Consider the following 27,732-nt stretch of genomic DNA (forward strand, 5'->3'; position numbering starts at 1 on the left):
ATTGTTTGCAGTTTTTCAGCATTGACCCAGATAGTCACCACTGAAGCCTATTGTATCACAAAGTTTTTCATTTCTCCATGAAAACATGACATTACAATTTTTTTGAGTAATGTAAAATAAATATTTTGGTGGAGTATTACATTTATTACTGGTCTGCGCTAAGTAATGATTGTACATTCACAGAATACAATCATGGTTCAGTGCCAAAAATTCAGTGTGTGCAGTGTATTCAAAATCCAACAATTTTCAGATACAGAACATATTTCTTCTCGATATGTGAAGAGCTTGTATTCAGTGTTCACAGTTTGAATATTTTATGAAGGTTTCTCTGTTACAGGTGCAAAAGGTCGAGGTGGAAAAAGCCAGCGAGGTCGTGGAAGAGGTGGTGGAATGAGAGGACGAGCAGGTCGTGGAGGCAGAGGAAGAGGTCGGGACAAAATGGGAGGAGACACTGATGATGGAGATGGCATGATATACAGTGAAGATATGGAGGTGAGGTTGAAAGTGTGAATATTTTGTATGTGGTTATTGGAAATGATGCAGCCTCATTGTTAATGTTTCTGATAAAAATGTAGTACTAGGGTGTTGTACGGTGTTAGCCATTATGAATGTAGAGAATGTGTAACAAAAAATGTGTGATAAAAATGTGCAACATCTAGATAAAAAGTACTTATGAACAATTGTAATCAATAACGTGTAGGCTTAATTTTTAAAGTGACCTATGAATAGAGCATTAAGACAAATTTATATCTTGCTAGTAATAAAGAGTGATTTTGTACCAATATAGGTTGTTTCATAATTTATATGAAGGTGTGTTCATAAGATCAATTTTTTTCATATTCTTTTTTTTCTCAAAACCTGTCTCTTAGTATGGTGATGAGGATTATGACAACATGGGTGATGATGATTATGATGACTACTCCAAAGAACTGAACCAATATCGGAAGTGTAAAGAGGGTCCAAATCGAGGGCGCGGGGGTGAGTTATCAGATTTATGGGAAAAGCTATTAAAGGTTTTAAGATATTTGTGCTGGATTGATAGTAAAGAAAATGGGGTTTATAAATGAGTGTTTAAACAACATATCTTTAAACATCTGAATGTTTTGTTTCTAAAAATGAGTTATTTTGTGAATATTGGCAAGACAGGTAAGCATTTTGAGATTGCTTTGGTTTATTAAGTTGTTTAGAAAATGTATTGATTGATTGATGAATGAATAGCTTTTTAGGGTATTGCAAATCCCAATTTATATTGGTGTTGATGATTCTTCAGTTAATTGACAGGATTATTAGAATAAGACATAACAATTCTGACAAGAACAGGCCATTAAGCCAAATACGCTTGTCCATCCCATTATATTGACATTTGAAGGTTCCTAAACTCTACACTCCATCACACTATTTGGTACCCTATTCCATTTGCCTATTGTTGTTTGCATGAAGAAAATCTTACAAACATTTCAGCAAAATCTACCCTTAATGAGTTTGAACTGTGTCCCCACGTTCTTGTTGCAGAATTTATTTTAAAGTAATAGCTGGGATCAACTGTACTAATTCCTTTATTGATTTTAAATTTTTTGATCATGCCACCTCTTAATCTCCATTTGCTTAAGATGAAAAGGCTCAACCCCTTCAGTCTCTCCACACAGGCCATACCTTTCAGTTCTGGAATCAGCGTAGGGGCTCTGCTCTGGACAAAACAGCACCCCTTTACTATTACCATAGCAAATATTTAATTTTAATTAACTTATGTGTACATAAAATTTATGCTGTAGTGTATCACCATAGATCCAATTATATTAGTGCTTACTTCCTGTGACAAAAGTGGCTTGTGCCTGTTTTCCCTATAGAAGGTATCTATGGTTCTGGGACAAATGCTGGATACCGTGTGGTGCTTGATTTTACTGCACAAGAGTTGTGTTTGACTACGTGGTGTTAAATCTAGTCTGGAGGGTGTGTCTTTTCAGCTCGCATGTTTGTGCTTTTCATAGAAGGGTTATATAGGCCCAGCTGAAGCTTGAAGTGTGGTTGTGCCTGTGTACCCAAGGGTTGCATGTTTGCTTTTTCTGGTTGAACTTGTCCTTTTGGCTCCATCAGATTATGATGTTTTGTGTGAGTATTAGAGCGATTTGCAGCTACAGGTTGTGGAGGAGCAGCTGGCCCAAGTTGAGGAGTTGAAATAGCTAGATCTTTTTGAAGATTCAGTGTTAGTGATTGTAAGATTGACAAGAAAATTATTGATGCAGTAATAGTTTTTCGATTATTGTACCAAAATGTGTTGGTGAAAAATCAGCCATGTCCTTGGTTCAAGATTTTGATTTACTGATCCTTTTATATCCTTGCCAAAATAGGGTTCTTCTACAGGATTAATGGACTCGCTGCTCATGAAAGGATGAGGAGCTGAGCAGTACAGGATAACTTCAGAATAGAACTGCAGCTACTCTGGGTGAAGGCTAGCTATTTGAGGTGATTTGGGCACCTTCCATGGAATGATCTCTGAAAACCGAAACATATGTTTGTATCTTGACTTACCTGTGTGTGCTTTGGCAGTTACTTAAGAGGAACTGAAGAGTGTTCTTGGGGAAAGGATATCCTGGTGTGCTTAGCTCAGCATTTTGCCACTAAGACCTTCACTAAAATAACCATATTCCAATCTACTGTAATTGTCAAGTAGGAAAGTGCATAAATGGATACAGGAAATATTTTCATCTTGTTAATTGATAGATTTTGGATATTATTTAACTATTTTCATAAAATTGTTTAACTCTTTTAGGGCTAATTTTTTTTTTGTTTCTTTTCTCCCAGGGCTGAATATTTTTCCAAAAACTAACATTTTTTAAAAAACAACACAAAGCAATTGTTTAACATATCAAATCAACAAAAAATATTTACTTTTGACAAATGTTACTGTCTTGCATGTTGTATGAGCCTGCATACTCTATGATTTCACATACATATCACATACATTTTACACAGCAAAGTCTGATCTCGCTCAAAGCAGCCAATTTCAGTCTTTGCCACGTTGCACTCCTTACAATATGTGTTGCTTTGGTGCCTATTTTTCAATTGTCTGTTGCTGCACTTTCTCACATATATTGTTAGTGTGTACTGTAGAGAGACAAGTCACCCATTTGCCATCGTGCCATGCCACTGCCACCAAGTTTTCTGCCTGCATGAAAACCGTATTGTCACCTCTTTTCATCTTCTGAAACTTTATGAACTTTATGTATGGCATTATAGCCTGGCTCACCCCATGGGATTTGCTTCTGTTTATTACAGAAGTGAATAAAACTTTGCAGCAGCACGTACCTAAGCCGCCAGGGGACAAAACACGTTTGGACCAATGCTCCCTGAAGTTATATCACCAGTTCTGTCCCATCTCTATTTGTAATGCCACAGCGCGCTTCATCTCGTCTTTCGTTGTGGGTTTCCACTTTGAAAAACGAGAATGCAATGCAAACGCAGCCCGCGATTCAAAAAAAATCTCTGCCTACCTGTTTGTCTCGTCTGACAGTAGCTGAAAAGCAGCATCAGGAGAGAGCAGCCTGAAGTACAGCAGCTGGTGATCTATCGTGTCCAACAGCAAGCCATGCTGTCTTGTAAACTCCGGTAGCCAGATCGGCTCTCAACGGATCAATGTCTGTGTATTTATCCCATGCGAACCTTGCCGTAGATGCATCGGCTGCGCGAAGGCACTCAACTGGCAGCAGATCCGCTGGCGCGGCATCGGCTGGAGTCTGATCAGCTGATGCCTGCTTCTCACTCTCTTGCTCGATCTCCTGATCACTGCCAATAAAATCCGATTCTGAAAAATCAAGAGTCCGACTCCGCGATAATGCGCAGAACATCGTCTGCCGAGTATTTTCTTTTCTGCACTTGCTTCGCTGCCTTTTCACATGTCAGTGCCATCTTGCCGTTGTTTACATTTCGCAACTCACGCACACGCAAGGTTTAGTTGCCGAGTCAACGAGTCTAGCATTCCTCCAAGCACAGAGGGAATGCCTGTGACGTGACAGTGAGATTTGTCGCCCCCTATCCCTGGATGTTGACTTTTGTCGACATTCGCCTTCAATCCCTCCTGTCGACAAAAGTCGACATCCGCCCTAAAAGAGTTAAGCACACACAGTGTGCAAGGTCTGGTGGATTCATTTCATGTGTAATCGTTACATTTATTTTAAATTAGCTTTCTCAGAATTGCTTATCCTTTTCTTAATCCATCTTAATAAAAATGCAAGTGTCTGAATATTTATGTCTGTATCTGGGGCTGGGTCTATTATACTGTAATTGGTATAGGATTTGTAACAGCAGTGGTAATGTTTTGTGATGCGCCATCTGTTGGAATAAAAAATGCAGTGCATTTATTTATTGCATGCATTACAAAATACTTTACAATAAATGGTGCACTGCAAATGTTAATGCTGTATCCACTGAGAGGGCTACATTGCTTAGTGAGATTTCAACCTGTTTTAGATAGTACAGTTAGCAATTATGATAATTTATTAAGGTTATCACTTTGTTTGAAAATTAAATATTGTCCGCTTATGAAGCTTTTTGTGTAGTTCAGCTTTAAAAAGAGTAATAATGTATTCATACTGTTTTATTTTCAGCATTAAATATTCCTTTTTTTATGAATTTTAAAAATAATGTGGTAATGGTTGTAGTGAATCTGCAACTCATTCCTAATCTCTATAAGCAGCAAAACATTTCAGCTATTTTGAAAAAAAAAAAAAAAATGTTAATTTTATTTGGAATTTTGCCTTTTCTAGTAATGTAGTCATGTATTCTTATTTCTCTCGTCTTTTCATTGATGCAGGTGCCAAAGGAGGAGGGCGTGGACGTGTCCGGGGAAAGGGAGGGCGTGGTATGAGTCGTGGCCGAGGTAGAAACAATCGAGGTAGAGGCAGAGGTGACTGTGGAGGGAATGATGAAGAAAACAATGGAGATGTGGACATGGGAGTAAGTAAAATGCTTTTGTACATCTCTCAGTACAGTGAATGTGTTTAGTGGGAAAGATAATAGATACAATGAAAAACCATCAGAAATGTAGAATTTGTACGTTTCCTTCATTTTTTTGTGACGTGGTAGAGTAAAATATGATTGCATTCTTTAAACAATGGAATTATTAGTGTTTATGTGCTCTCATGGAATTTGTATCTGAATATTTTACCCATTTTCTTTGTTATAATTTAAAATATTTTCTCTCTTCCCAAACTGAGAATGCGATCTGTTCTGTCTTCATAGTGTACAATTTGTAAACACGTTTGGAAGTCTACACATATATGAATATAATATACACATGAAAATGTTTTGAAAACAGCACTGGAAATTTAAAAAGTGTTCATTTTAATGCTCTTAAGTTTTAAACGTTACAGAATTTTATGCTGAAATTACGTGCACAAAAATGTAGACCACGTGCAGTTTGTATTGAGATTGGATATTAGTTTATTTCATAACCTGTGCTTGAGTTTCATAATCAGTTATTTAACTCTTTTAGGGCGGATGTCGACTTTTGTCGACAGGAGGGGTTGAGGGCGGATGTCGACAAAAGTCGACATCCAGGGATAGAAGGCGACAATCAGCTGTTAATGGCAACAAAACTCATTGTCACGTCACAGGCATTCCCTCTGTGCTTGGAGGAATGCTAGATTCGTTGACTCAGCAAATGATCCTTGCGTGTGCGTGAGTTGCGAAATGTAAACAAAGACAAAATGGCATCAACATCTCACGAGGGAGCGAAGCGAGTCAAGAAAAGAAAATACTCGGCAGATGACATTTTGCGCATTATCGCGGAGTCGGACTCTGATTTTTCAGAGTCGGATTTCATAGACAGTGATCAGGAGATTGAGGAAGAGATTGAGGAGCCGGCAACAGCCGATCGGTGTCCAGCCGATGCCGCCCCAGTTGGTCGGCTGGCAGCTGAGCGCATTTGCGCTGCCGGTACACCTACGGCAAGGTTCGCATGGTAGGAATACCCAGAAATTGATCCATGGGAGCCGATCTGGCTACCTGACTTCACAAGAAGGCACGGCTTGCTGCTGGACGCGACAGATCACCAGCTGTTGAACTACTTCAGGCTGCTCTCTCCTGATGCTGCTTTTCAGCTACTGTCAGACGAGACAAACAGGTAGGCAGAGAAATGTTTTGAATTGCGGGCTGCGGTTGCATCGCATTCTCGTTTTTCAAAGTGGAAACCCACAACAAAAGACGAGATGAAGCATGCTGTGGCATTACAAATAGAGATGGGACAGAACTGGTGATATAACTTCAGGGAGCATTGGTCCAAACGTGCTTTGTTCCCTGGTGGCTTTGGACAGGTTATGCAGCATGGTGATAGGTATGTGCTGCTGCAAAGTTTTATTCACTTCTGTAATAAACAGAAGCAAAACCCATGGGCTGAGCCAGGCTATAATGCCATGCATAAAGTTCATAAAGTTTCAGAAGATGAAAAGAGGTGACAATCCGGTTTTCATGCGGGCAGAAAACTTGGTGGCAGTGGCATGGCACGATGGCAAATGGGTGACTTGTCTCTCTACAGTACACACTAACAACATATGTGAGAAAGTGCAGCAACAGACAATTGAAAAGTAGGCACCAAAGCAACACATATTGTAAGGAGTGCAATGTGGCACTGACTGAAATTGGCTGCTTTAAGCGAGATCAGACTTTGCAGGACTTTGCTGTGTAAAATGTATGTGATATGTATGTGAAATCATATAGTATGCAGGCTCATACAACATGCAAGACAGTAACATTTGTCAAAAGTAAATATTTTTTGTTGATTTGATATGTTAAACAATTGCTTTGTGTTCTTTTTTAAAAAATGTTAGTTTTTGGAAAAATATTCAGCCCTGGGAGATAAGAAACAAAAAAAAATTAGCCCTAAAAGAGTTAAGCAATATTTTAAACACTGTGAAAGATCTGCACAAGGTGTTTGAGAAAGGTCAGATTGTTTTATGTGATGGTGAAAAATTTACTTTATAAGCTGTGAAACCTATTATAGCAAGCATTGTTTTTGAGTTAATTATTTTTACAGTTAAATGCATGATGCAAGATATCTTTATTGTCAGTGTACAATACAATGAAATATTGTTTGGAGCAAGTCTATAGATGATTTACGTAAAAGTATATAAGAGCAGATAATAAACTAAGTAAACATTAAACTATGAGAAATGCAGTTACTATTAACAGTTCCAAATATAAACAGAGTAAAAGTAAAGGTAAGCATAAATAGATAAATAATAAATGAAGTCACAGTGAAGATTACAGTCAGTGTAATGGTCATGAGTTCCACATGAGTCGTCTGTTAAGTGTATGACTGTGTGCAGATGTTCAGTTCAATCAGTGGTAGTTTCTCTTATAGAAAGGGGCAGTGATCAGTGCATTTAATAGGCTCATTGCTTTGGGATTATAGCTGTTCTTAAGTCAGGTAGTGCAGGCATTCAGGGCTCTGAAGCGCCTGCCAGCAGGCAGAGAAGTAAAAATGCCATAGCCGGGGTGGGTTGGATCTTTACAAGTGTTCTTTGCTTTTCTGCTGCAGCGGGTAGTGAAGATATCTTCCAGTTACGGTAGCTAAGTGCCAGTAATTCTGTGAGACGTTTTGATGATAGATTGGTCTTGGGTTAAAATAATTTATTTTGTATTTAATAGTAATTTGAAAATATACTCAAATACAAATGCTTTAAATCATCACAGACTGTGTGCACTATAAAATTGTTTTCCTTTTGTGCATGTCTTACTTCATCACAAACTGCTTTCCTTATTCTTGTAACTGAACAACAGTGTGTTTTGAAACAAAGAATATTTCCTTTCTATAAGCAAAACAACTTTGGTTAAATTGTTATTAATATGGAACAGCTACTGAGCAGTTTAAGAAATAAACATCTTGCACAAATAACATAAATTGTTTAAAAATATTTAAAAGAGAGATAAAGACATTTAAATGATTTATATGATTGCATTAGTATGTACAGTTTTATGTTTTAGTTCCATGCAATTTTAATAGGTTGCATGGTGTATGCTTAATCTCTATAGTGTAATAAAAGCATTATTTCTAGAAATTAATGCGGTAATATTGCATACGTGAAGTATTTGAGTGTTAATGTGGTTTATAAATTAAAATGGAAGGAAATGTACTGTTCTTTCCTGAATTTATTCCAAAGGTCTATATGCAGTAAATGGAAGGGATGTGAGTGTTGTATGAGGATGTACAGTGGGTATAGAAAAGAATCACCCCTTCGAAATATTCCCTTTATTATTTTTTTTTTTTTTGCTTTACAGCCTTAAATGAAAACACACAAACCAATATTTTTTCCAGCTCTACTTACTCAATGCAATTTATAACATCCAAGTGAAAGATATCACAGCTACAGTTCAGAAGAATTTTAAAAAATAAAAAACAAGAAATGCTGAGATTAATAAAAGATCACCTCCCTCCTAAACAATACAGTGGAACCTCGAGATACGATCACCTCTGTATACGAGAAATTCAAAATACGAGGAAAGTATGAGTGAAAAATTCAGATCTAAATACGAGCAATGGTTCGCGTAACGAATCACGAGCCTGGCTGTGGGTATAGCTCGCGGCTTAGCGAGGGGGCGTGGTAGCAATTGCGAGCCGCGATCTGCGGTGTCTGCGTTTCTCACTTAAGTGCACAGGTGGGAAACTGCCCACATCCATGATTGTTCCTGTGGCTGATGGGCTGCAGCTGCCATGTCCTCCCCGCATATATAGAGAAGCGCGAGCCGGTTAAGGGGGAGAAAAAGTAAAAGGAGAGAGAGAGAGAGAGAGAGAGAGCATAGGCGGGCGGGCGGGCAGGGCGAGTGAGTGACTGCAGGCTACGCGAGTAGCTGAACAGTGAGCTGAACAGGCGAGCCAAACAGCTGAAGCAGGACGGTGTACAGAAGGTCAGCTGCATTAAGAGTGTCTCGCCTGTTGCAGAGCCCGCAGGTGAGACGCTAACAGAAAAGAAGCACCGGGGATTGTCATCTGTTTTTTAAAGACGGCATCCTTTTGACGTTTTAACCTCGTGTTAAAGGATTGTTATTCTTGTGTATTTTAAACCTCCACTTCACAACTGTTTTAAGGATTATTTATTTAAAGATTTATTGAATGCTCTACTGCACTTTGGACACCTGTTTTGATTCTTTTAATAATCAGTTATATTATTTACCAGTGTTATTTATTAAAGGTAGACTACAGTATATATAATTTATCAGTGTTATTTGTTAGGAAAATTGATTTTTATGTTAATATATTTGGGGTGCAGAACGGATTAACTGGATTTCCATTATTTTCAATGGGGAAGTTTGTTCTAGATACGAGAAATTCGCTATACAAGCTCAGTGCTGGAACGAATTAAACTCGTATCTAGAGGTTCCACTGTATTTGTAAACTCAATCAGGTGTAAGTAACCACAATTTCCATTGCAGACCATGGTTACTGGCTTCCACCTGTGATCAATTGTAATCGGTGTGATTAGTGAAGCATAAAAACTGCTGTTTCTGGAGCATTCCCTTGCTTGGTAGTGCAACTGACAGCAAACAACTGACTGTGGGTGGAAAGCTACTTTCAAAAGATCTCGGGGATAGAGTTGAGGACAGACATAGGGCAGGAGATGGATACAAAAAAATCTCAAAGGCTTTATCAATCCCAAGGAGCACAGTAAAGTCCATAATAAAGAAGTGGCAAGTGTTTGGTGCTACTGGGACCCTCCCTGGATCTGGCCATCCCTCCAAACTGGATGGAAGAGCAAGGTGGAAACTGGTAAGAGAGGCTACCAAGAGACCAATGGCCACTTTGGAGGAGTTACAGGATTTTATGGCAAAAGTGTACATGTGACAACAATTTCACAAGCGCTCCACAATTGTGGCTTGTTTGGGAGGGTCGCAAGGAAAAAGCCACTTCTCAAGAAAGGCTACATCAAGGCTTGTTTGAGCTTTGCCAGAATGCACCTTGAAGATTCTGATGCCAAGTGGAAAAAGGTCTTATGGTCAGATGAGACTAAAATCAAACTATTTCGCCTCAATACCATACGGTACACCTGACGGAAATCCAATGCAGCTCACCATCCACAACACACCATATCTACAGTAAAGCATGGAGGTGGCAGCATCCTGTTTTGAGGGTGTTTCTCTGTCGCAGGGCCTGGGGCTGTTGTTAGGGTTAAATGAAAAATGGATGGGGCAAAATACCGTAAAATTCTTCAGGAAAACCTGCTACCCTCTGCCAGGAAGTTGAAGATGGGCAGAATGTTCACCTTTCAACACGACAACGACCCGAAGCACACAGCAAAGTTGACCACACAGTGGCTGAAGGTGAATGTCCTTGTGTGGCCCAGACCTAAATCCCATTGAAAATCTGTGGAAAGATTTGAAGATAGCAGTCCACCAACGCCCACCGTCCAATTTGACCAAACTTGAACAGTTCTGTAAAGAAGAGTGGACAAATATTGCTCAGTGTAGATGTGCAAAGCTGATAGAGAAGTATCCCAACAGACTCAAGGCTGTCATTAAAGCAAAAGGTGCTTCAACAAAATATTGACGTGGGGGGTAAGGGGTGATCCTTTTTTAATCTCAGTATGTTTTGTTTTTGATTTTGTTATAATTTTCTGAACTGTAGCTGTGATATCTTTCACTTGGATGTTATAGATTGCATTGAGTAAGTAAAGCTGGGAAGAAATATTTTTTGTGTGTGTTTTCATTTAAGGCTGTAAAGCAAAAAAATGGGAATATTTCGAAGGGGGTGATTCTTTTCTGTACCCACTGTAGATTATCTAAATATACATTATCTTTGCAGTGAAAAATTAACACATGATATATACAAGTATACAAGAGTACATTTTATACTGTACAGGCTCACAGTCTGTTATCCACAACTCCAGATCAGAAAACTTTGAAAATCTACAATTTTATTTTGTTTACTAGGCTTTATATAGACACCTTTTTACTCATTGATGTTGAGCAAATGTTTCCAGTGATTGTTTGTTAGCAGTTTTCAAATGAATAAACTGGTTGCAGACTGCCCTAAAACTGGTTGTTTCTTACCATATGCTAATAAGTAATTATAATCAAAATAATAATACATTTGGCTCAACTTATCTGTGAGTTCCACATCCATGGATTCAACCAACTGCAAATCAAAAATGTATATATATAAAAAAAAAAGAATATCCAGTAAGTAACAAAAGAAAAACTTGAATTTGCTTGCACTGAATACTACACTGAATTCACATGCATAAGGGGATCTGTAGTAGGGGTGGGCAGTATGACCAAAATTCTATATCACGGTATTTTTCTAAATTATCCCGGTTTCACGGTATTGGACGGTATTTTTTTTCCCCATGCATGAGTGGATGTTAACCACATTTTCCACTACAATTACTGGCTAAGAATAACCTATTCCACTGTCAAGAGCATTGTACATTGTACAAAAAAAAACATTTTAATGTGCACACAAGTATTAATACAGGCTTGCATGACCCCATAAAGTGATAGTTTTCAAGGGGGTGGCACTAATGAAGAGAAGGAATCACATTGCATGACAGATGCAGTCAAAATATAGAACCTTTTTTATTGAACAAATTTTGCAAAAACTTAAACTATAATTTTGACAACATATTTTCAACCATCCAAAGAGGCATTTAGACTTAGTAAAATATCCAGAAGTGCTTGTCAAAAGTTGTATTGCACTGAACATGTCTTAGAAAATGAATAGTAAATATTTTTTGTAAAACAACTACACTCTGTTAATTTTAACAATCTCTGTCCACTGACACGTTAGTGATTTTTTTTAAACATCTTTACCATCATTAAACTGCATAACATTTAAATTAATAAATAATAATAAAATAAATAATTGCATTATTACTGATAGTTGCACTATTACTTCAAGGCTTCAAGCCCAGGTGCATTACACAGTATTCACCAAATTAATAAAATAAAATAAAACAAGTGCAATCTTGGTGATGACATCTTTACCAACTGAATGATCATTTAGGCAAACTGCATTAATATGGACCTTGCTTCAAGCTAAGCTATATGCATAAATAATAAAACTGCAACTTGCATTTATAATGCTATTTGTGGTATAGCTCTACGGAATCGTATTAGGGCCACGGTGAAGAAAAAAAAAAAAAACTATATGTCGGGAATAAAGTTGACATTTCCACTTTATTCTCATAGTTTATAATTAAAGTAGAATGTCGTAAACTAAACTTCATCCTAAAATCATTGTTTAATTTACTAGATTTTCTCAAACCCTGCCATAAGTTAATGTAGCACATTAAATGCTTTGTGTTGTGTTCCCCGAGCCAGTTGTTAATCACTATGCTTCTTAAACTGACTTCCTCCACACTAAGAGGAGACAGCGATCACCGCACAGAATCCATTCACTGTATGATATTCCTGCTCTCTGAAAATTTAGAATGCTAAGATAAATACTTGATATCATTTTCATGATGAAATGCATTAAAGCAGTTATTAAACATGCGCGGTAGTGAGGCAGTAGTGCTGCTCCCTCGCAGTAAGGGGTCACCAGGTGTATATTCAGTGTAGAGAACTTTATGTAAACCAACTACACTTTCTGTTAATGTTAACAATCTCTGTCCACTGACACATTAAAGTGACTTTTTAAACAACTTTATCATCATTAAACTGCATAATATTTAAACTAATAAATAATAACAATAAAATAAATAATAGTATTATTACTGATAGTTGCACTATTATGTTCAGTGTAGAGAACTTTATCGCAGGTATGACGAGGCTCCAAAAAACTGGATGTATGAATGGGTATCGCACAGGTTTAACTTAAATATCGTATAAATGTTGGGTTTGTGATCTGGTGGTCGGAGACACGAACACAGAATTCAATGCATGTTCTTCTGAGCGGGCTTTCTTTATTGCACGCGTGCTGTCTCTATCTGACGTACTAAAACCCCAGTTCCTATCCATCCTTTTTCTTTCTCCACATAACCAATCACCACACGATAAACGTCTTTGTGAAATTAAAACTAGTTATAAACTTAGCCCACGGAGTGTTCAGAACTTTAAAAATATCTTCGTTATACATGTTTAATTATGCCATCCATTCAGAGTTGCTCCCATCTCTGAACGAGTCGCCAGCAGATCAAAGGTTGAATATAAGCAACACATACACTAGCAGGGTCAATATAGCACAACAAAACCCCACATCCTACTTGACTTTGAAAGGAAACTGAAGCACCGAGTAAACCCACCAGAAAAACATGTAAATGCAAGGCAGGCACGCCGCCGTGCTCCCATATGATTAATGCATGCTTTAATGCATTTCACCATGAAAATTATATTAAGTATTTATTTTAGCATTCTAAATGTTCAGAGAAGAAGGAAGATCATGAAGTGAATGTATTCTGTGCGGGGTTCGCTGACGGCGCCTCCTCTTAGTGCAAGAAGAAGTCAGTTTAAGAATCACTTAACACAAAGCATTTAATGTGCTATATAACTTAAGACGGGGTTTGAAAACATGTCGTCACACTATTACATGGTACCCAGGCACATTACACTGTATTGAAAACAAATAAAACAAGTACAACTTGGCTTCCAGTATTATCCAGTAGTATAGAAACAGTATTTACACATCTGACCTTTTAAAACTAAAGTATCTCCAGGCTCTCTGTCCATTTTCACCACGCAGCATTCCTATACTACCGCCCACTATTTGGTGGTGTAGCAGTGAAAAAGAGCCCTAGTGCAACAAATTTGTTTGACTGCATCTGTCATGCAATGTGATACCTTCTCCATTAGTGCCACCCCCTTGAAAACTATCACTTCATGCGGCAATGCAAACCTGTATTAATACTTATGTGCACATTAAAATGTTTTTTTTGTACAATGTACAATACTCTTGACAGTGGAATAGTTTATTCTTAGCCAGTAATTCCAGTGGAAAATGTGGTTAACATCCACTCATGCATGGGGAAAAAAATACCGTCGAATACCGTGAAACCGGGATAATTTAGAAAAATACCGTGATATAGAATTTTGGTCATACCGCCCACCCCTACGATGAAGTTTAGTTTACGATGTTCTACTTTAATGACAAAGTACAAGAATAAAGTCAACATGTCGACTTTATTCTTGTCATAAGCGTCAAGATTAAAGTGGAAATGTCGAGAATAAAGTCAACATGTCACACTATTACACAGTACCCAGGTACATTACAATGTAGGCTATTGAAAACAAATAAAACAAGTACAACTTGGCTTGCAGTATTATCCAGTAGTATAGAAACATTTGAACATAATGGTCCACATCTGACCTTTTAAAACCAAAGCATCTCCAGGCAACGGACGCGAGTCCTTTTTTTCGGCAAAAGTTCTTCTGTGTCATCATGTTCAACTTTATCGTCAGCTTCAGTTTTGGAATGTTCTCTCTCCATTTTCACCGTGCAGTACCTACACTACCACACCTATTTAGCATTGTATCAGTGAAAAAGAGCCCCTGTGCAACAGCTCTGTGTTTAGCGGTGTAGCAGTGAAAAAGGTCCCCACTTGAACAGTTTCCCGCTGCGCCACGTTCCGAACATCGTTTAGGCAATTTAAACCGGTGTTGCGGTATAAGAAAAATCCATATCATAACAAAAATAAAAAACGGTTTTCGGTATGAACCGGTATACTGCCCAGCACTAATCTGTAGGCATACCCTGCTGTAGCCTCCTGCCATAGGAGTAAACTTACAGTTCCTGTATGGTAGCCAGTTTCTGAGCCTTCACACTGCTCTTCAGTTGGCTGTCTCATCTCACATGAAGCATCCTTGCTCTTCTCTGTAGATTGAGCGAACCCATTATCAGCAATAGCCTCCTTTATTGAAAGGAAGGTCTTTCTTGCTTACCTATCCTGCCTCAACTTTTGAGCACTACCAGTTGCCAGGGTGGGAATCAGTTTCCATCTTTACACTTCCAGTAGTATTGCAGCTCTTAAACGAAACACAAAGGACATATGCCTATTCTGGAATAGAAAGACACTCACAGAATACTAAACAATCACTAACCAAAAAGTTAAACTGAAATCGGTCATTCTTAAATCGTTGCTTGTTGGCCAGGGCACCGTGTTTAAATTTAGGTAAGGTTATCAAGTGGTAAAGCAATCCCTCATAGGCTGGGAGGGAGCATAAAGTGCTGTCTCTCAACAAAAAAATAAAAATCTTTTGTTTTTTGAAAAGTATCCTGTTGCTTGCTGACTATTAAGAATGCAGTATAACATCTATTTACATACAGTAGAATTTACATTATTAGATATTTTAAGTAATTTAGAGATAATTGTAAGTATAAGGGAGAATGTGCATAGGTTATATCCAAATACTACGTCTTTTTATATAAGGGAATTGAGAAACTGTGGATATTGGTATCCAAAGGTGGTCTTGGAAGAAATCCCTTTGAAAATACAGCGCTTCACAAAAAAAGAGTTCACTGTAAATACAAAGTATTGTAATCCAGCAGTCAACATAAATTCATCTGTGATTTCTAAAAAGAATGGTGAGCAACACAATAGTTACCAAAGGTGCAATAATTTCAGGTGGTCATGTTGATTTGTTCAGGTGTTCTGGTTATGTGTATTCTTTCTAGTGAAAGAGAACAAATATGCGGGTTATACAGGTGTGTCCCCCACCCAAAAGAGATGTGTTTTTTTTTTTTTGTTTTTTTTTACCGGAAGGAGACAAAATTTTCATGGTATCTATGTGGGGTATATTCTGGAAAATATGGTATGGCTTAAATTGCATTTTATAATGCACCTGCCATAATATTTCTCAGTTTTCAGAAGTCTGCTCCAAGATGGAAAAAGTAGTTGTATTCATTTGACATATCTTAGTAAAACTGTCATTGCCAATTGCTGACATAACTTTTCTTTGTTTCTTAAAAATATGTCTGTATCAAATACTAATTTAATCAATGCACACTTTTAAGACTTTTTTTAATATATATGTTTACATTTTTTGTGTTTGTTAAAAGTGCTGTAACAATTGATTACAAAATCTGCAGGTTGTACTAGTTGAAATAGATGTATTTGTTTTTTGTTACCTAAAATGTTTCTTCCCCAAATCCGTTTCTATACAAGTGAATGAGTTTCATGTCTTTTTACTCAAGCTTTCTTTCACTAAAAAGGGTTGCTAAAACTATTTTTTTTGTCTCTAATAATGGGGTGTAAACACTGTGGAGGGTGGGTCTTGCTTCAGCATTTTACACCTTAAATGAGTTTTGTGGTCCCACTGTTCTTAGCTCTGACAGAGAGGCAAGTGCATATTGTGGTATCATTAGGAGAGGTGCTTTAACAGTTTAACCAGTGTTTTTTGGCATTGGGATGAGTTTGGAAGCATAAGGTAGCAGCTTTGTGAATAATCTTGCATCATGTTGGCCTTGTGCCAGTTTTGGGTGCATAATATAACTTGTGGGCCTTTTATGTAATTATGGATCAATTACTGTTAACCATTGACTTGTTATTACTCCACACACTGGATTGAAAATATCTGTGATTACTTACCTTTATTTCATTATTTTTCTGTTTTGTGTAATGAATGATAAAGTGTCAAACAAAGTTACACTTCTGTTATACTAGGCTGTTTGATTTTTTTAGAAACAATAAAATACGTTGTAACAGATGAGGCTTGTGTCCACCTCTCGAACCCTCAGGTACCACTCTTGACACGAGGTAAAAGTACAACTACTATTTATTTTGTTGTCGTACAGTAGTGCACCAAGCACTCTCCTCCCCACACTCATAAACACAATCAACTATTCTCAATAAACAATACTCTCTCTCTCTCCTCCTCGCCAAGACACTTGCCACCCTACCTCCCAGCTCAGCTCGGTGTTCTGGGCTTCCCAGAGTCCTTTTATAGCCCCTGACCCGGAAGTGGCTCCAAGCCAAACCCACAAGTCCGTTTTCCTTCCGGGTCAGGGCAAACAGTCCTTTTCTTCATCCCGGGAGCACATCGCTTCTTCCAGTCACGTGACTGAGATGCACTCCCAGGTTATAGGGCATGCCAGAGCCCACTAGCCCCCCTACAGCGACTCCTGGCGGCCCCCAAGGTATCCAGCAGGGCTGTGTCACAACACTACAAAGTCCATGAGGCCCTGCTGGAACTCGGGGCACAAATATGCTGTCCGGAGGGCTCCTCCTAGCGGCCTGGGGGTGACGACCGGAGTCCATAGCCGGTCGTCTGTCACAACGTATATAAGGTTTAAATATGAATACAGTGGGGCAAAAAAGTATTTAGTCAGTCACCAATTGTGCAAGTTCTCCCACTTAAAAAGATGAGAGAGGCCTGTAATTTTCATCATAGGTATACCTCAACTATGAGAGACAAAGGAGAAAAAAAAATCCAGAAAATCACATTGTCTGATTTTTGAAGAATTTATTTGCAAAATATGGTGGAAAAAAAGTACTTGGTCAATAACAAAAGTTCATCTCAATACTTCGTTATATACCCTTTGTTGGCAATGACAGAGGTCAGACGTTTTCTGTAAGTCTTCACAAGGTTTTCACACACTGTTGCTGGTATTTTGGCCCATTCCTCCATGCAGATCTCCTCTAGAGCAGTGATGCTTTGGGGCTGTTGCTGGGCAACACGGACTTTCAACTCCCTCCAAAGATTTTCTATGGGGTTGAGATCTGGAGACTGGCTAGGCCACTCCAGGACCTTGAAATGCTTCTTACGAAGCTACTCCTTCATTACCCGGGCAGTGTGTTTGGGATCATTGTCATGCTGAAAGACCCAGCCATGTTTCATCTTCAATGCCCTTGCTGATGGAAGGAGGTTTTCACTCAAAATCTGACGATACATGGCCCCATTCATTCTTTCCTTTACACGGATCAGTCGTCCTGGTCCCTTTGCAGAAAAACAGCCCCAAAGCATGATGTTTCCACCCCCATGCTTTACAGTAGGTATGGTGTTCTTTGGATGCAATTCAGCATTCTTTCTCCTCCAAACACGATGAGTAGAGTTTTTTTTCATCTGACCATATGACATTCTCCCAATCCTCTTCTGGTTCATCCAAATGCTCTCTAGCAAACTTCAGACGGGCCTGCACATGTACTGGCTTAAGCAGGGGGACACGTCTGGCACTGCAGGAGTCCCTGGCGGCATAGTGTTTTACTGATGGTAGCCTTTGTTACTTTGGTCCCAGCTCTCTGCAGGTCATTCACTAGGTCCCCCCGTGTGGTTCTGGGATTTTTGCTCACCGTTCTTGTGATCATTTTGACCCCACGGGGTGAGATCTTGCGTGGAGCCCCAGATTGAGGGAGATTATCAGTATGTCTTCCATTTTCTAATAATTGCTCCCACAGTTGATTTCTTCACACCATAATAGAGTTTGGAGTGTGACTGTTTGAGGTTGTGGACAGGTGTCTTTTATATTGATAACGAGTTCAAACAGGTGCCATTAATACAGGTAACGAGTGGAGGACAGAGGAACCTCTTACAGAAGAAGTTACAGGTCTGTGAGAGCCAGAAATCTTGCTTGTTTGTAGGTGACCAAATACTTATTTTCCACCATACTTTGCAAATAAATTCTTTAAAAATCAGACAATGTGATTTTCTGAATTTTTTTTTCTCATTTTGTCTCTAATAGTTGAGGTATACCTATGATGAAAATTACAGGTTTTCTCATCTTTTTAAGTGGGAGAACTTGCAAAATTGTTGGCTGACTAAATATTTTTTTGTCCCACTGTATACAGTATTTTGTCTGCATACTCCTTGGTTAAAGTGCTGAATATGTTGTCTTGATTCTGGTTGCACTTAAGCAAGTTTTAATTCATTAAAATACAGATAAACATATCTACCTATATTTGGCTTGACTCCATATATTTAACTTCAATTATCCTTTTTCCAAACATATTTTAGCATGACGGAGGAGGTGGTCAGCGTAGGAATGATCAGGATAAGTCTCACCAGCAACTGTCTGATAAGAAGGGCAAAGTCATTTGCAAGTACTACATTGAAGGCCGATGCACTTGGGTGAGAGTTATTACTGCAAATTTTGACTGCTGCTCAGTTTTTGCTTTATTAACGTATGATTTATTCTTTATTATCAGGAATATATATTTAGTTGTCTTATTAAACAATTTGTATTTCACATACATAACTTTGGAATATTGCTTGTTACATGTATGAATCATATAGCTTTTGTCACATTTTTGTAGTTTATATCCTCTGACCCGGAAATGTTTTAAGTAAGGAGCGCAAATATTTTCCATAGTATAAAGAGTTCTGTGTCATGGTTCATAATACATTTTTTACAAGTCAAAGTAAATGTTTCAGTGGTGTTATCCATGTGTAACAGTACTCCATGGTAGAGTCAGAAAATAACAATAACAGTTCATTTGGCAATGTAAAATTTAATTACGTGGTTCACAGGTAGCACATATGATGTTGCATTTTACTGAAAATGTACCTAGTTGTTCCTACAAGGAAGAATTGATTTGCTGCCCAACTGGTCCTGCTCCTCAGGTGTTTGTATATATATTATATGCATCACAATTAATATGTTTCATCACTCTTTTATGTGTACAAATTTTTTTTTTTTTTTTTATTCATTGTGTATTAGGGTGAACATTGCAACTTCAGCCATGATATTGAGCTACCGAAGAAGAAAGAATTATGCAAGTTTTATATTACTGGATTCTGTGCCCGAGCAGAGAATTGTCCTTACATGCATGATATCCTTTCTGTGCTTTCATAAGAATTAATCTCTGCTTATAAAACAGTTACAAAGTTTTAATATTAGTTGTAATTAAACAGGTAATCCAAGGTAAGGAACATAGGCAAAATAGGCTTTTTTATTTAGGTTTTTCCATGCAGACAGCAAAATTTTGTTAAAAAAGAGCTTTATGTTTACTTGTGATGTTTACTGCTAGGTATTTAAACTGATCTATGATGATAAACGTGAAGGTGTCCAATATAATGTTATTTGGTAGAGAGTTCACTGGAAAAAGAACACTTTTATTTAAATTAATTTTGGGTCCAGATGTCTTTTGAAATTCTTCTAGCGGTATTAGAACTGCATGCACAGTATTTTGTGGATCTGATATATATAGCACCATATCATCTGCACATAGTGAAATTTTCCATTCAAATCCTGCTCTGATAAATCCCCTTTATCTCAGAAGCATTTTGAAAGTGAACAGCCAATGGCTCAACTGCGATTGTAAATAGCAATAGTGACATCGGGCATCCTTGTGTAGTACCATGTTCTGTTTTGAAGTAGTCTGAAATAATGTTGTTAATACAAACGGAAGCTTCTGGACTGGTATACAGTAGTTTGATTCAACCATATCAAATGCTTTTTCTGCATCCAGAGATAATAAGATCTCTGGGATTTTAGACTTTGTGGGTGAATATATTACATTAAATAGGTGTCAAAGATTGAAAGCTAGGTGTCTGACTTTAATAAATCTGTTTTGGTTTTGTGATATTGCCATAGGAAGCACTTTCTCAATCATTCTAGCTAGAACTTTGGAGAGTATCTTAAAATCATTATTCAGAAGTGAGTTTGCTCTGTATGATGCACATTGTAACAAGTCCTTATTTTTCTTAGAAGATGTGGTAATTAATGTTTGGCAAAAGGTTTGAGGTAGAATTTTATTGTCTCTGGCTTCTATAAATTTCGCTAATTAAAGGGGAGCTAACTTATTTTAATATTTTTTATTAAATTCGGCAGGGTTGCCATCAGGGCCTTCTGCTTTCCCACTCTGAAGTGAATTTATAGCGTCTAGTACTTCTGAGAGTGTCAGAGGTTTATTCAATTCCTCTGCACTGAGATTATCTAACTGTGGTATCTGTAATTATTTGAAAAACACATTAGATTGTGCCTTGTCTTCTTTAAACTGAGTAGAATATAAGGACTTATAGTAGTCTCTAAATGTGTACATTTTATTTTTGTGGTGAATGATTTTGTTTCCATCTGTGTTTGTAATTACTAGTATTGCTTTGTGAACTTCCTGCTTGTGAATTTATTGAGCTAAAATCTTATTAGCCTTCTCTCCATCTTCATAGTAATGATGTCTTGATTTAAAAATGAGTTGTTCCGTGTCTTTTGTTGTTGAGGTTGAGTTCTTAATGCAAAGCCTGTCTTTTCCTATAAAGTGCCTCATTTGGTAACCCTGAGGTGTTCTTGATCTAATTTGGTAATTTCACTGTGGGTGCAGCTCAGTTGTAGAGCGTTTGACTACAAAATAGGTATTTTTAGATCAAGCTTGCATTTTCAAACAATTTTATCTCCATTATATTTTACCTTTATGTAAAAGTGTTGGTGGGCATATATATCATTAAGTTAGTATAATGCTGAAAGTTATGTCATTTTAATACATTTTGTACAAATTTTGGCTAGATGACCTTTGATTCGAATAAGTATATTAGATCATATTTTTGTAAATTATAACTGTTTCAAAGTGGCAATTTAGAAAGACATCTGCCCTAAGTTAAACCACTGAATATGCTCACTTGCAAGATAAACTAAAATTTTTTAACCCGTATAATTATTAGAAAAAAAAATTACAAAACTCCTCTGCTTGGGCAGCATACTGGCACAGTGGTTAGTACGGCTGCCTTACGGGTCCAGGAGGCTAGGCTCATTTCCAGGCTTGGGTACTATGTTTATGGATTGTACATGTTCTTCATATGTTCTATTTGGATGTTCTTATAGTACTTTTTTGTATGAGATATACTATAGTTAAGTTGAATGGCAATTGTACAGTTATGAGTGTTAGTGAGGATGAGCATATATGTGAATGTGCTCTGTTAAATGCTAATATAGGGTTGGTTCCTGCCAAAAGTATTATTTTTGCTTAACTTGCAAGAGCTGGTTTTTAATGTAAAATGGCTTTCTATTTTTGTTCTAGTTAACATCAATTAACTATAGCTTAAAGACATTTTCTGTTTGCTGTCTGCCTCAGTCAGTTGCCTCTTTCCATTTGTTATCAGTAATAACTAGGAAGTAGATTTTGTTTATATTTTTAATAGAATTGTGCGATTTTCACTAAATGTGTGGTATTTACTGCGCAGTCATGCATTATTTTTGTTGTTGATACACCTTAAAGCTCAGAATTTAATTTATGGAACTATTCATAGTTTTTGTTTATGTTCATGCATTAATGAATTTAGCAAACATTTTCTGAATTTGGATGTAACATTCTCACACACTTAACTGTAATATTATTTGTATTTCTTTATTAATTGTTTTTATGTGGCTAGACTTTTGTGGCCTTTATCTGTTTTTTAATATGCCTAGTTCATAAACCCAGGAGCACAAGATGCATCCCAGGAATCAGTCCTAAACAGTATACCATTTTAAAGGATTATGTGTTCTTGCACACACCTGTACTCTCTAACACTGGGTCAACTTAGATTTAGTAGTTAACCTAATTTGCATGTCCTTCAGATATGAGTGGAAGCCAGTGTACCTAGAGGAAACTCCTATAGATAAATTAAGAATTCCGTTGACCTAGAATTGTGGAGCCATGAGGCAGCAGTGCTAACCAGTTTGTCATCTTGTTAGTGTTTAAAATCATTAAATATTTCTGCTTTTATGAAAATGGAAAGGTCAAAACAGATACCTTGACAATAATGGTGATAACTTATCAAATTAGATATGATTTCTTTTAAGTTTGTTTTCTTTAACCATATTATACGAGATTTTCCCTGCAAGCTTTTCCATACCACTGGATCATGTGTTAATGGGGATGACTGTATGTTCTCCCATGAGCCTTTGTCAGAAGACACCCAGGATTTATTGGACAAGGTATGTATTCCTTGTGTATTCATTTTTTCTGGCGTTTACAAGCATTTCTGTGTCTTGGTTCATTGGTGTATTATCTTTACAAGGGAAATGTGTTTAATGTTAATTGTTGGTAGATGTTGCTTCACTTCTTGACTCTTACTCAGTTTAAAATGTACTTGATGGGTTGGAGCTGGGATTTTTAAGTTCCATTAATTGAAATTTCTTAAACTTAGTTAATACTTTGCACTTGGGAAGATCCTGTAGATTAGGGCTGCTTTGTAGCTGGATAGAGTCTCAAAATATAGCGTTTTTTTTTTATTTCTTTTCATAATGTAATGAGTTTTCAGGTGTTATTTGTTAGCTGTTTAATTTATACTTGTTTGTGTATAACCCACTGGCTGAAATGAAACATGAGGATGTACATTACCTCTTTTTGCTTATAACAGAGATCCAGTTCACCAGCCACAGATAGTAGTTGAACACAAGGACCTCTTGTCTTCAAGTAAAAGCTTATTGAAAGCGGGTATGCCTAATAGTATTATGGTAAACTTGATTATGAATTATGAACATGTAGGCAGCATGTCTTGGAGGATTAGAGACTCTAATGGGCTATTGATACAGCATTTTTACTGCGGAAAAGTTTGTTGGAACTGGTTTTGGTTGTGTTTGCCCATTGTTATTGTAGCGAACCCAGCAGTGATATCATTTGATGTGGAATCATAACATAGTTGTCGCTTATTCTTTACTTTTTGATTTTTTTCTGTTTTTCATCTTGTTTGTGCAGCATCAGTTTGCCTTATATTTGTAAAAGTTTGGATGTAATGTCTGTTTGAGTTAATGAAATTTTGTACTTTAAGTACATGATGAGAGATGTTTGTAGTGGGATCTGTTAGCACATTATTGTCATAATTTTTCATAGTTACAAAGCTGTGCCTTCTGCATGTGCCTCTGTGATGTTTTCATATTGTTGTTGTTTTCATGTAACCATATTAAATTGGTCATTGTTTCCATGTGGCCGCCGTCCTGGCTGTCATGCCGCATGCAGTGATAATGAACCAAAGCCACTTTTACTTGCGTGCTGGACATGAGGTGGAATTGAATGTGCGATGTTTGCGTGTCAGCCTGACACATATGGCCACTGTCCTGGCTGTCATGCTGCATGCAGTGAAAAGGAACCGAAACCCAGTTTTACATGTGCGCCAGACATGAGCCCTAATTGAACATCTGGTTTCTTGTCTATCATGGTACATGCAGTGTGTAGTTGTGTTGCTGCTTGCAGTAAGAAGTAACTACAGTCTGTGCAGTGTGATTGATGAAGGCACGTACGCCCATGAATTTCCTGTGAGATAATACACAGTCAAAATCCAATTTCTGGACCCCCATGGGATGAACATCGAAATCATGGGTCACGTTGCATTTGTTATGGCATAACCTGTCGATTAAGAGGAAGATCAAGCATCAACTGCCAAAGGTGTGGAAGTTTTTTGTGTGACAGACACACAACTCTTATCATTTTATATATGAAATTTTTTTAAATATATGCTACTACATGTATTCAAGAAATAAATAACTTACCATATTTAATTTTTTAATAATAATAAACCTAGAAATATTTACCTTTCAGAAAATACCTTCAGATCACTAAGTAGTTGTTTTTGGGATGAGGAACAGTATTTAGAGAGATACACTTTGCAATTTTCACTTGATCCTAGGTATATGTTTGTTTTTGTAATGCTTTGCACAAAACAAAATTGTTTTCCTGGTGCAGCAAAAAAAGAAATCTGGTGGGATGCTACAGTGTTGGAAGTAACACAGTAAAAGTAATACATGTTCAAATAGATTTCTTTAGGAAAGTAATGAGTTATGTAACATAATACAGTGGAACCTCGGTTCACGGTCATAATTCGTTCCAAAACTGTGGTCGTAAACCGATTTGGTCGTGAACCGAAGCAATTTCCCTCATAGAATTGTATGTAAATACAATTAATCCGTTCCAGACCATACGAACTGTATGTAAATATATATATTTTTTTAAGTTTTTAAGCACAAATATAGTTAACCAAACCATAGAATGCACGGCGTAATAGTAAACTAAATGTAAAAACATTGAAGAACACTGAGAAAACCTTGAACAACAGAGAAAACTAACACTGCAATAGTTTGCGCTATAGCGCTACCAACCGCTGGCTAAAAACACTTTTTTTTTTTTTTTTTAATGAGTTTTAAGCACAGGGAAAAAAAATGAACATTTGAAAAAATCCGTAATTTAATAAATCACCAAGAAAAGTAACATTGCAACAATGCACTCTACGAACCGATCGCTGTAAACAGAAGTGAAAATAAAATCAAGCCCAGTGCATTCTTTAACTGCCTTCCTACCTTATGCGTCCAGCTTTCTCTCTTGCACTGCCTATGTGTGTGCGTCTGTATCTCTCTCGCGCTGCAGCGTGTGAGAGAGAGAGAGACGCGCACACACACAGGCAGCACGAGAGAGATACAGACGCACACACACAGGCAGCGTGAGAGAGAGATTCTGTCTCTCTCATGCTGCCTGTGTGTGTGTGTGTCTCGCTCTCTCTCTCTCTTGCTCACTGCACAGGAAATGCACAGGGAGAGACTGAACATGTACAGACCGAAAGGGAAACTGGCTTGTTCATGTACAGAGTGTGTGGTCGTGAACCGAGGCAAAAGTTTGCCGAACTTTTTGGTCATAAACCAATTTGCATGTGTACCGAGACGTTCGTGAACCGAGGTTCCATTGTACTTGTTTTCTTGAAGTAAAAATACCTGCATTACTTTAAAAAAAAGCAGGTATGAATTACAGTGTTACTATGTAGAATTATTCCTGCCACTCCCCAAAAAAAAAAAAAAAAACATTAGTGTTGTTTTTCAGAAGTATTGCCTTTTTTTTTTTTTTTTTTTTTTTGAATGAACATTGCCTGCCGCTGTCTGAATAAGGCTTGGTTGTGTTTGTGGTTGCCTGTTCGATTAGCATGATGATATTCTAGTCAGCAGGTGACAGTGTTTTTGCCAGTGTTACATACATGAATGTTTCACAGCAGAGGAAATGAGACTCTGCTGATGGAAGAAGAATTATGAATATTAATACTGGCTTTAAGTAGGGGGGAGAGAAAGGAAATGGTGGAGTGTTAGACCCATTAACCAAAAGTGACAAAGGGAGAGGTCATTATAATATTTTTGTGAGTGACCTACAGTACATGATTAACAGATACACTTCAGTTATTCTTGCAGATATGTTTTGTGCTTACCTGCAATGATCTGTTGTGTCATATGTAGCCCTTCACTCATCACTCTGGTATTCAGGTAACCAGCTTCTATGTGAAATTCACCACTTAGGATGCATGGCACTGTGTCTACATTGCCTTATAGTTAGAAAAACTTCCATATGTGGTGTGCAACACGATGTTGCCATCTGAAGTCATTTTTGCCATTCATCTGACATCACCTTTGTGGACATCCATCCATCCATTTTCCAACCCGCTGAATCCGAACACAGGGTCACAGGGGTCTGCTGGAGCCGATCCCAGCCAACACAGGGCACAAGGCAGGAACCAATCCCGGGCAGGGTGCCAACCCACCGCAGGACACACAAAAACACACCCACACACCAAGCACACACTAGGGCCAATTTAGAATCGCCAATGCACCTAACCTGCATGTCTTTGGACTGTGGGAGGAAAGCGGAGCGCCCGGAGGAAACCCACGCAGACACGGGGAGAACATGCAAACTCCACGCAGGGAGGACCCGGGAAGCGAACCCAGGTCCCCCTTTGTGGACATGTCAAATCAAAATATATTGAACAAAATTTGAAAGTATACATATTATCCTGCCTGTGCCTAGAGTTACATTTAATCTTCCCAGTGTAGGGTGACTGAGAGCCAGTGATCATTGCTGCAACACTGGGTGCAAGGCAAAAAGCTAATGTGCTTTGGCAGTAGGGAAACACAATTGCAGGCCTCTCCAGTGCTGTGTCTGTGCTCCCCATCACATTTTTCAGGAGGCTGCTTTTTATAGCTGGCTTCTCCAGGTATTATGCCCCCTCAGACAGCTCTCGGCCAACTGAGGAACGTGTGCCTCTCAGATCCTGAGTATTTATTAAACAAAGAATATGGTCAAAATGTCATTGATTTAGGATTTAATAACAAAGGCTGGGAAGTGAAATGTATGGTTTTTCATATAACAGAAGAAAAATAATGCAAAAGTAACACACTTTATTATGCATTACAGTAATCCCTCCTCCATCGCGGGGGTTGCGTTCCAGAGCCACCCGCGAAATAAGAAAATCCGCGAAGTAGAAACCATATGTTTATATGGTTATTTTTATATTGTCATGCTTGGGTCACAGATTTGCGCAGAAACACAGGAGGTTGTAGAGAGACAGGAACGTTATTCAAACACTGCAAACAAACATTTGTCTCTTTTTCAAAAGTTTAAACTGTGCTCCATGACAAGACAGAGATGACAGTTCCGTCTCACAATTAAAAGAATGCAAACATATGTTCCTCTTCAAAGGAGTGCGTGTCAGGAGCAGATGTCAGAGAGATAGAGAAAAGCAAACAAATCAATAGAGCTGTTTGACTTTTAAGTATGCGAAGCACTGCGGCATAAAGCTGTTGAAGGCGGCAGCTCACACCCCCTCCGTCAGGAGCAGAGAGATAGAGAGAGACAGAGTTTGTTTTTCAATCGAAAATCAATACGTGCCCTTCGAGCTTTTAAGTATGCGAAGCACCGTGCAGCATGTCGCTTCAGGAAGCAGCTGCACAGAAGGTAGCAACCGTGAAGATAATCTTTCAGCATTTTTAGACGAGCGTCCGTATCGTCTAGGTGTGCGAACAGCCCCCCTGCTCAGTCCCCCTACGTCAGGATCAGAGAAAGTCAGCGCAAGAGAAAGAGAAAAGTAAGCTGGGTAGCTTCTCAGCCATCTGCCAATAGCGTCCCTTGTATGAAATCAACTGGACAAACC

General features: G+C 38.0%; 1 protein-coding gene across 3 annotated transcripts in view; it reads left to right on the plus strand.

Moving 5' to 3' along the window:
- The window catches only part of zc3h4 (zinc finger CCCH-type containing 4), a 67,163-nt gene that overhangs the window by 19,964 nt on the left and 19,467 nt on the right, over positions 1-27,732 (plus strand). For all 3 annotated transcript variants that reach the window (XM_028797296.2, XM_028797304.2, XM_028797311.2), the window contains exons 5-10: positions 338-492; positions 870-978; positions 4,811-4,953; positions 18,874-18,987; positions 19,577-19,688; positions 22,659-22,768. In XM_028797296.2, coding sequence (XP_028653129.2) covers positions 338-492; positions 870-978; positions 4,811-4,953; positions 18,874-18,987; positions 19,577-19,688; positions 22,659-22,768 — 743 coding nt within the window. The remainder of the gene's footprint in view (positions 1-337; positions 493-869; positions 979-4,810; positions 4,954-18,873; positions 18,988-19,576; positions 19,689-22,658; positions 22,769-27,732) is intronic.

Source organism: Erpetoichthys calabaricus, chromosome 1 (assembly GCF_900747795.2).
Source record: "Erpetoichthys calabaricus chromosome 1, fErpCal1.3, whole genome shotgun sequence".
Lineage (NCBI taxonomy): Eukaryota > Metazoa > Chordata > Cladistia > Polypteriformes > Polypteridae > Erpetoichthys > Erpetoichthys calabaricus.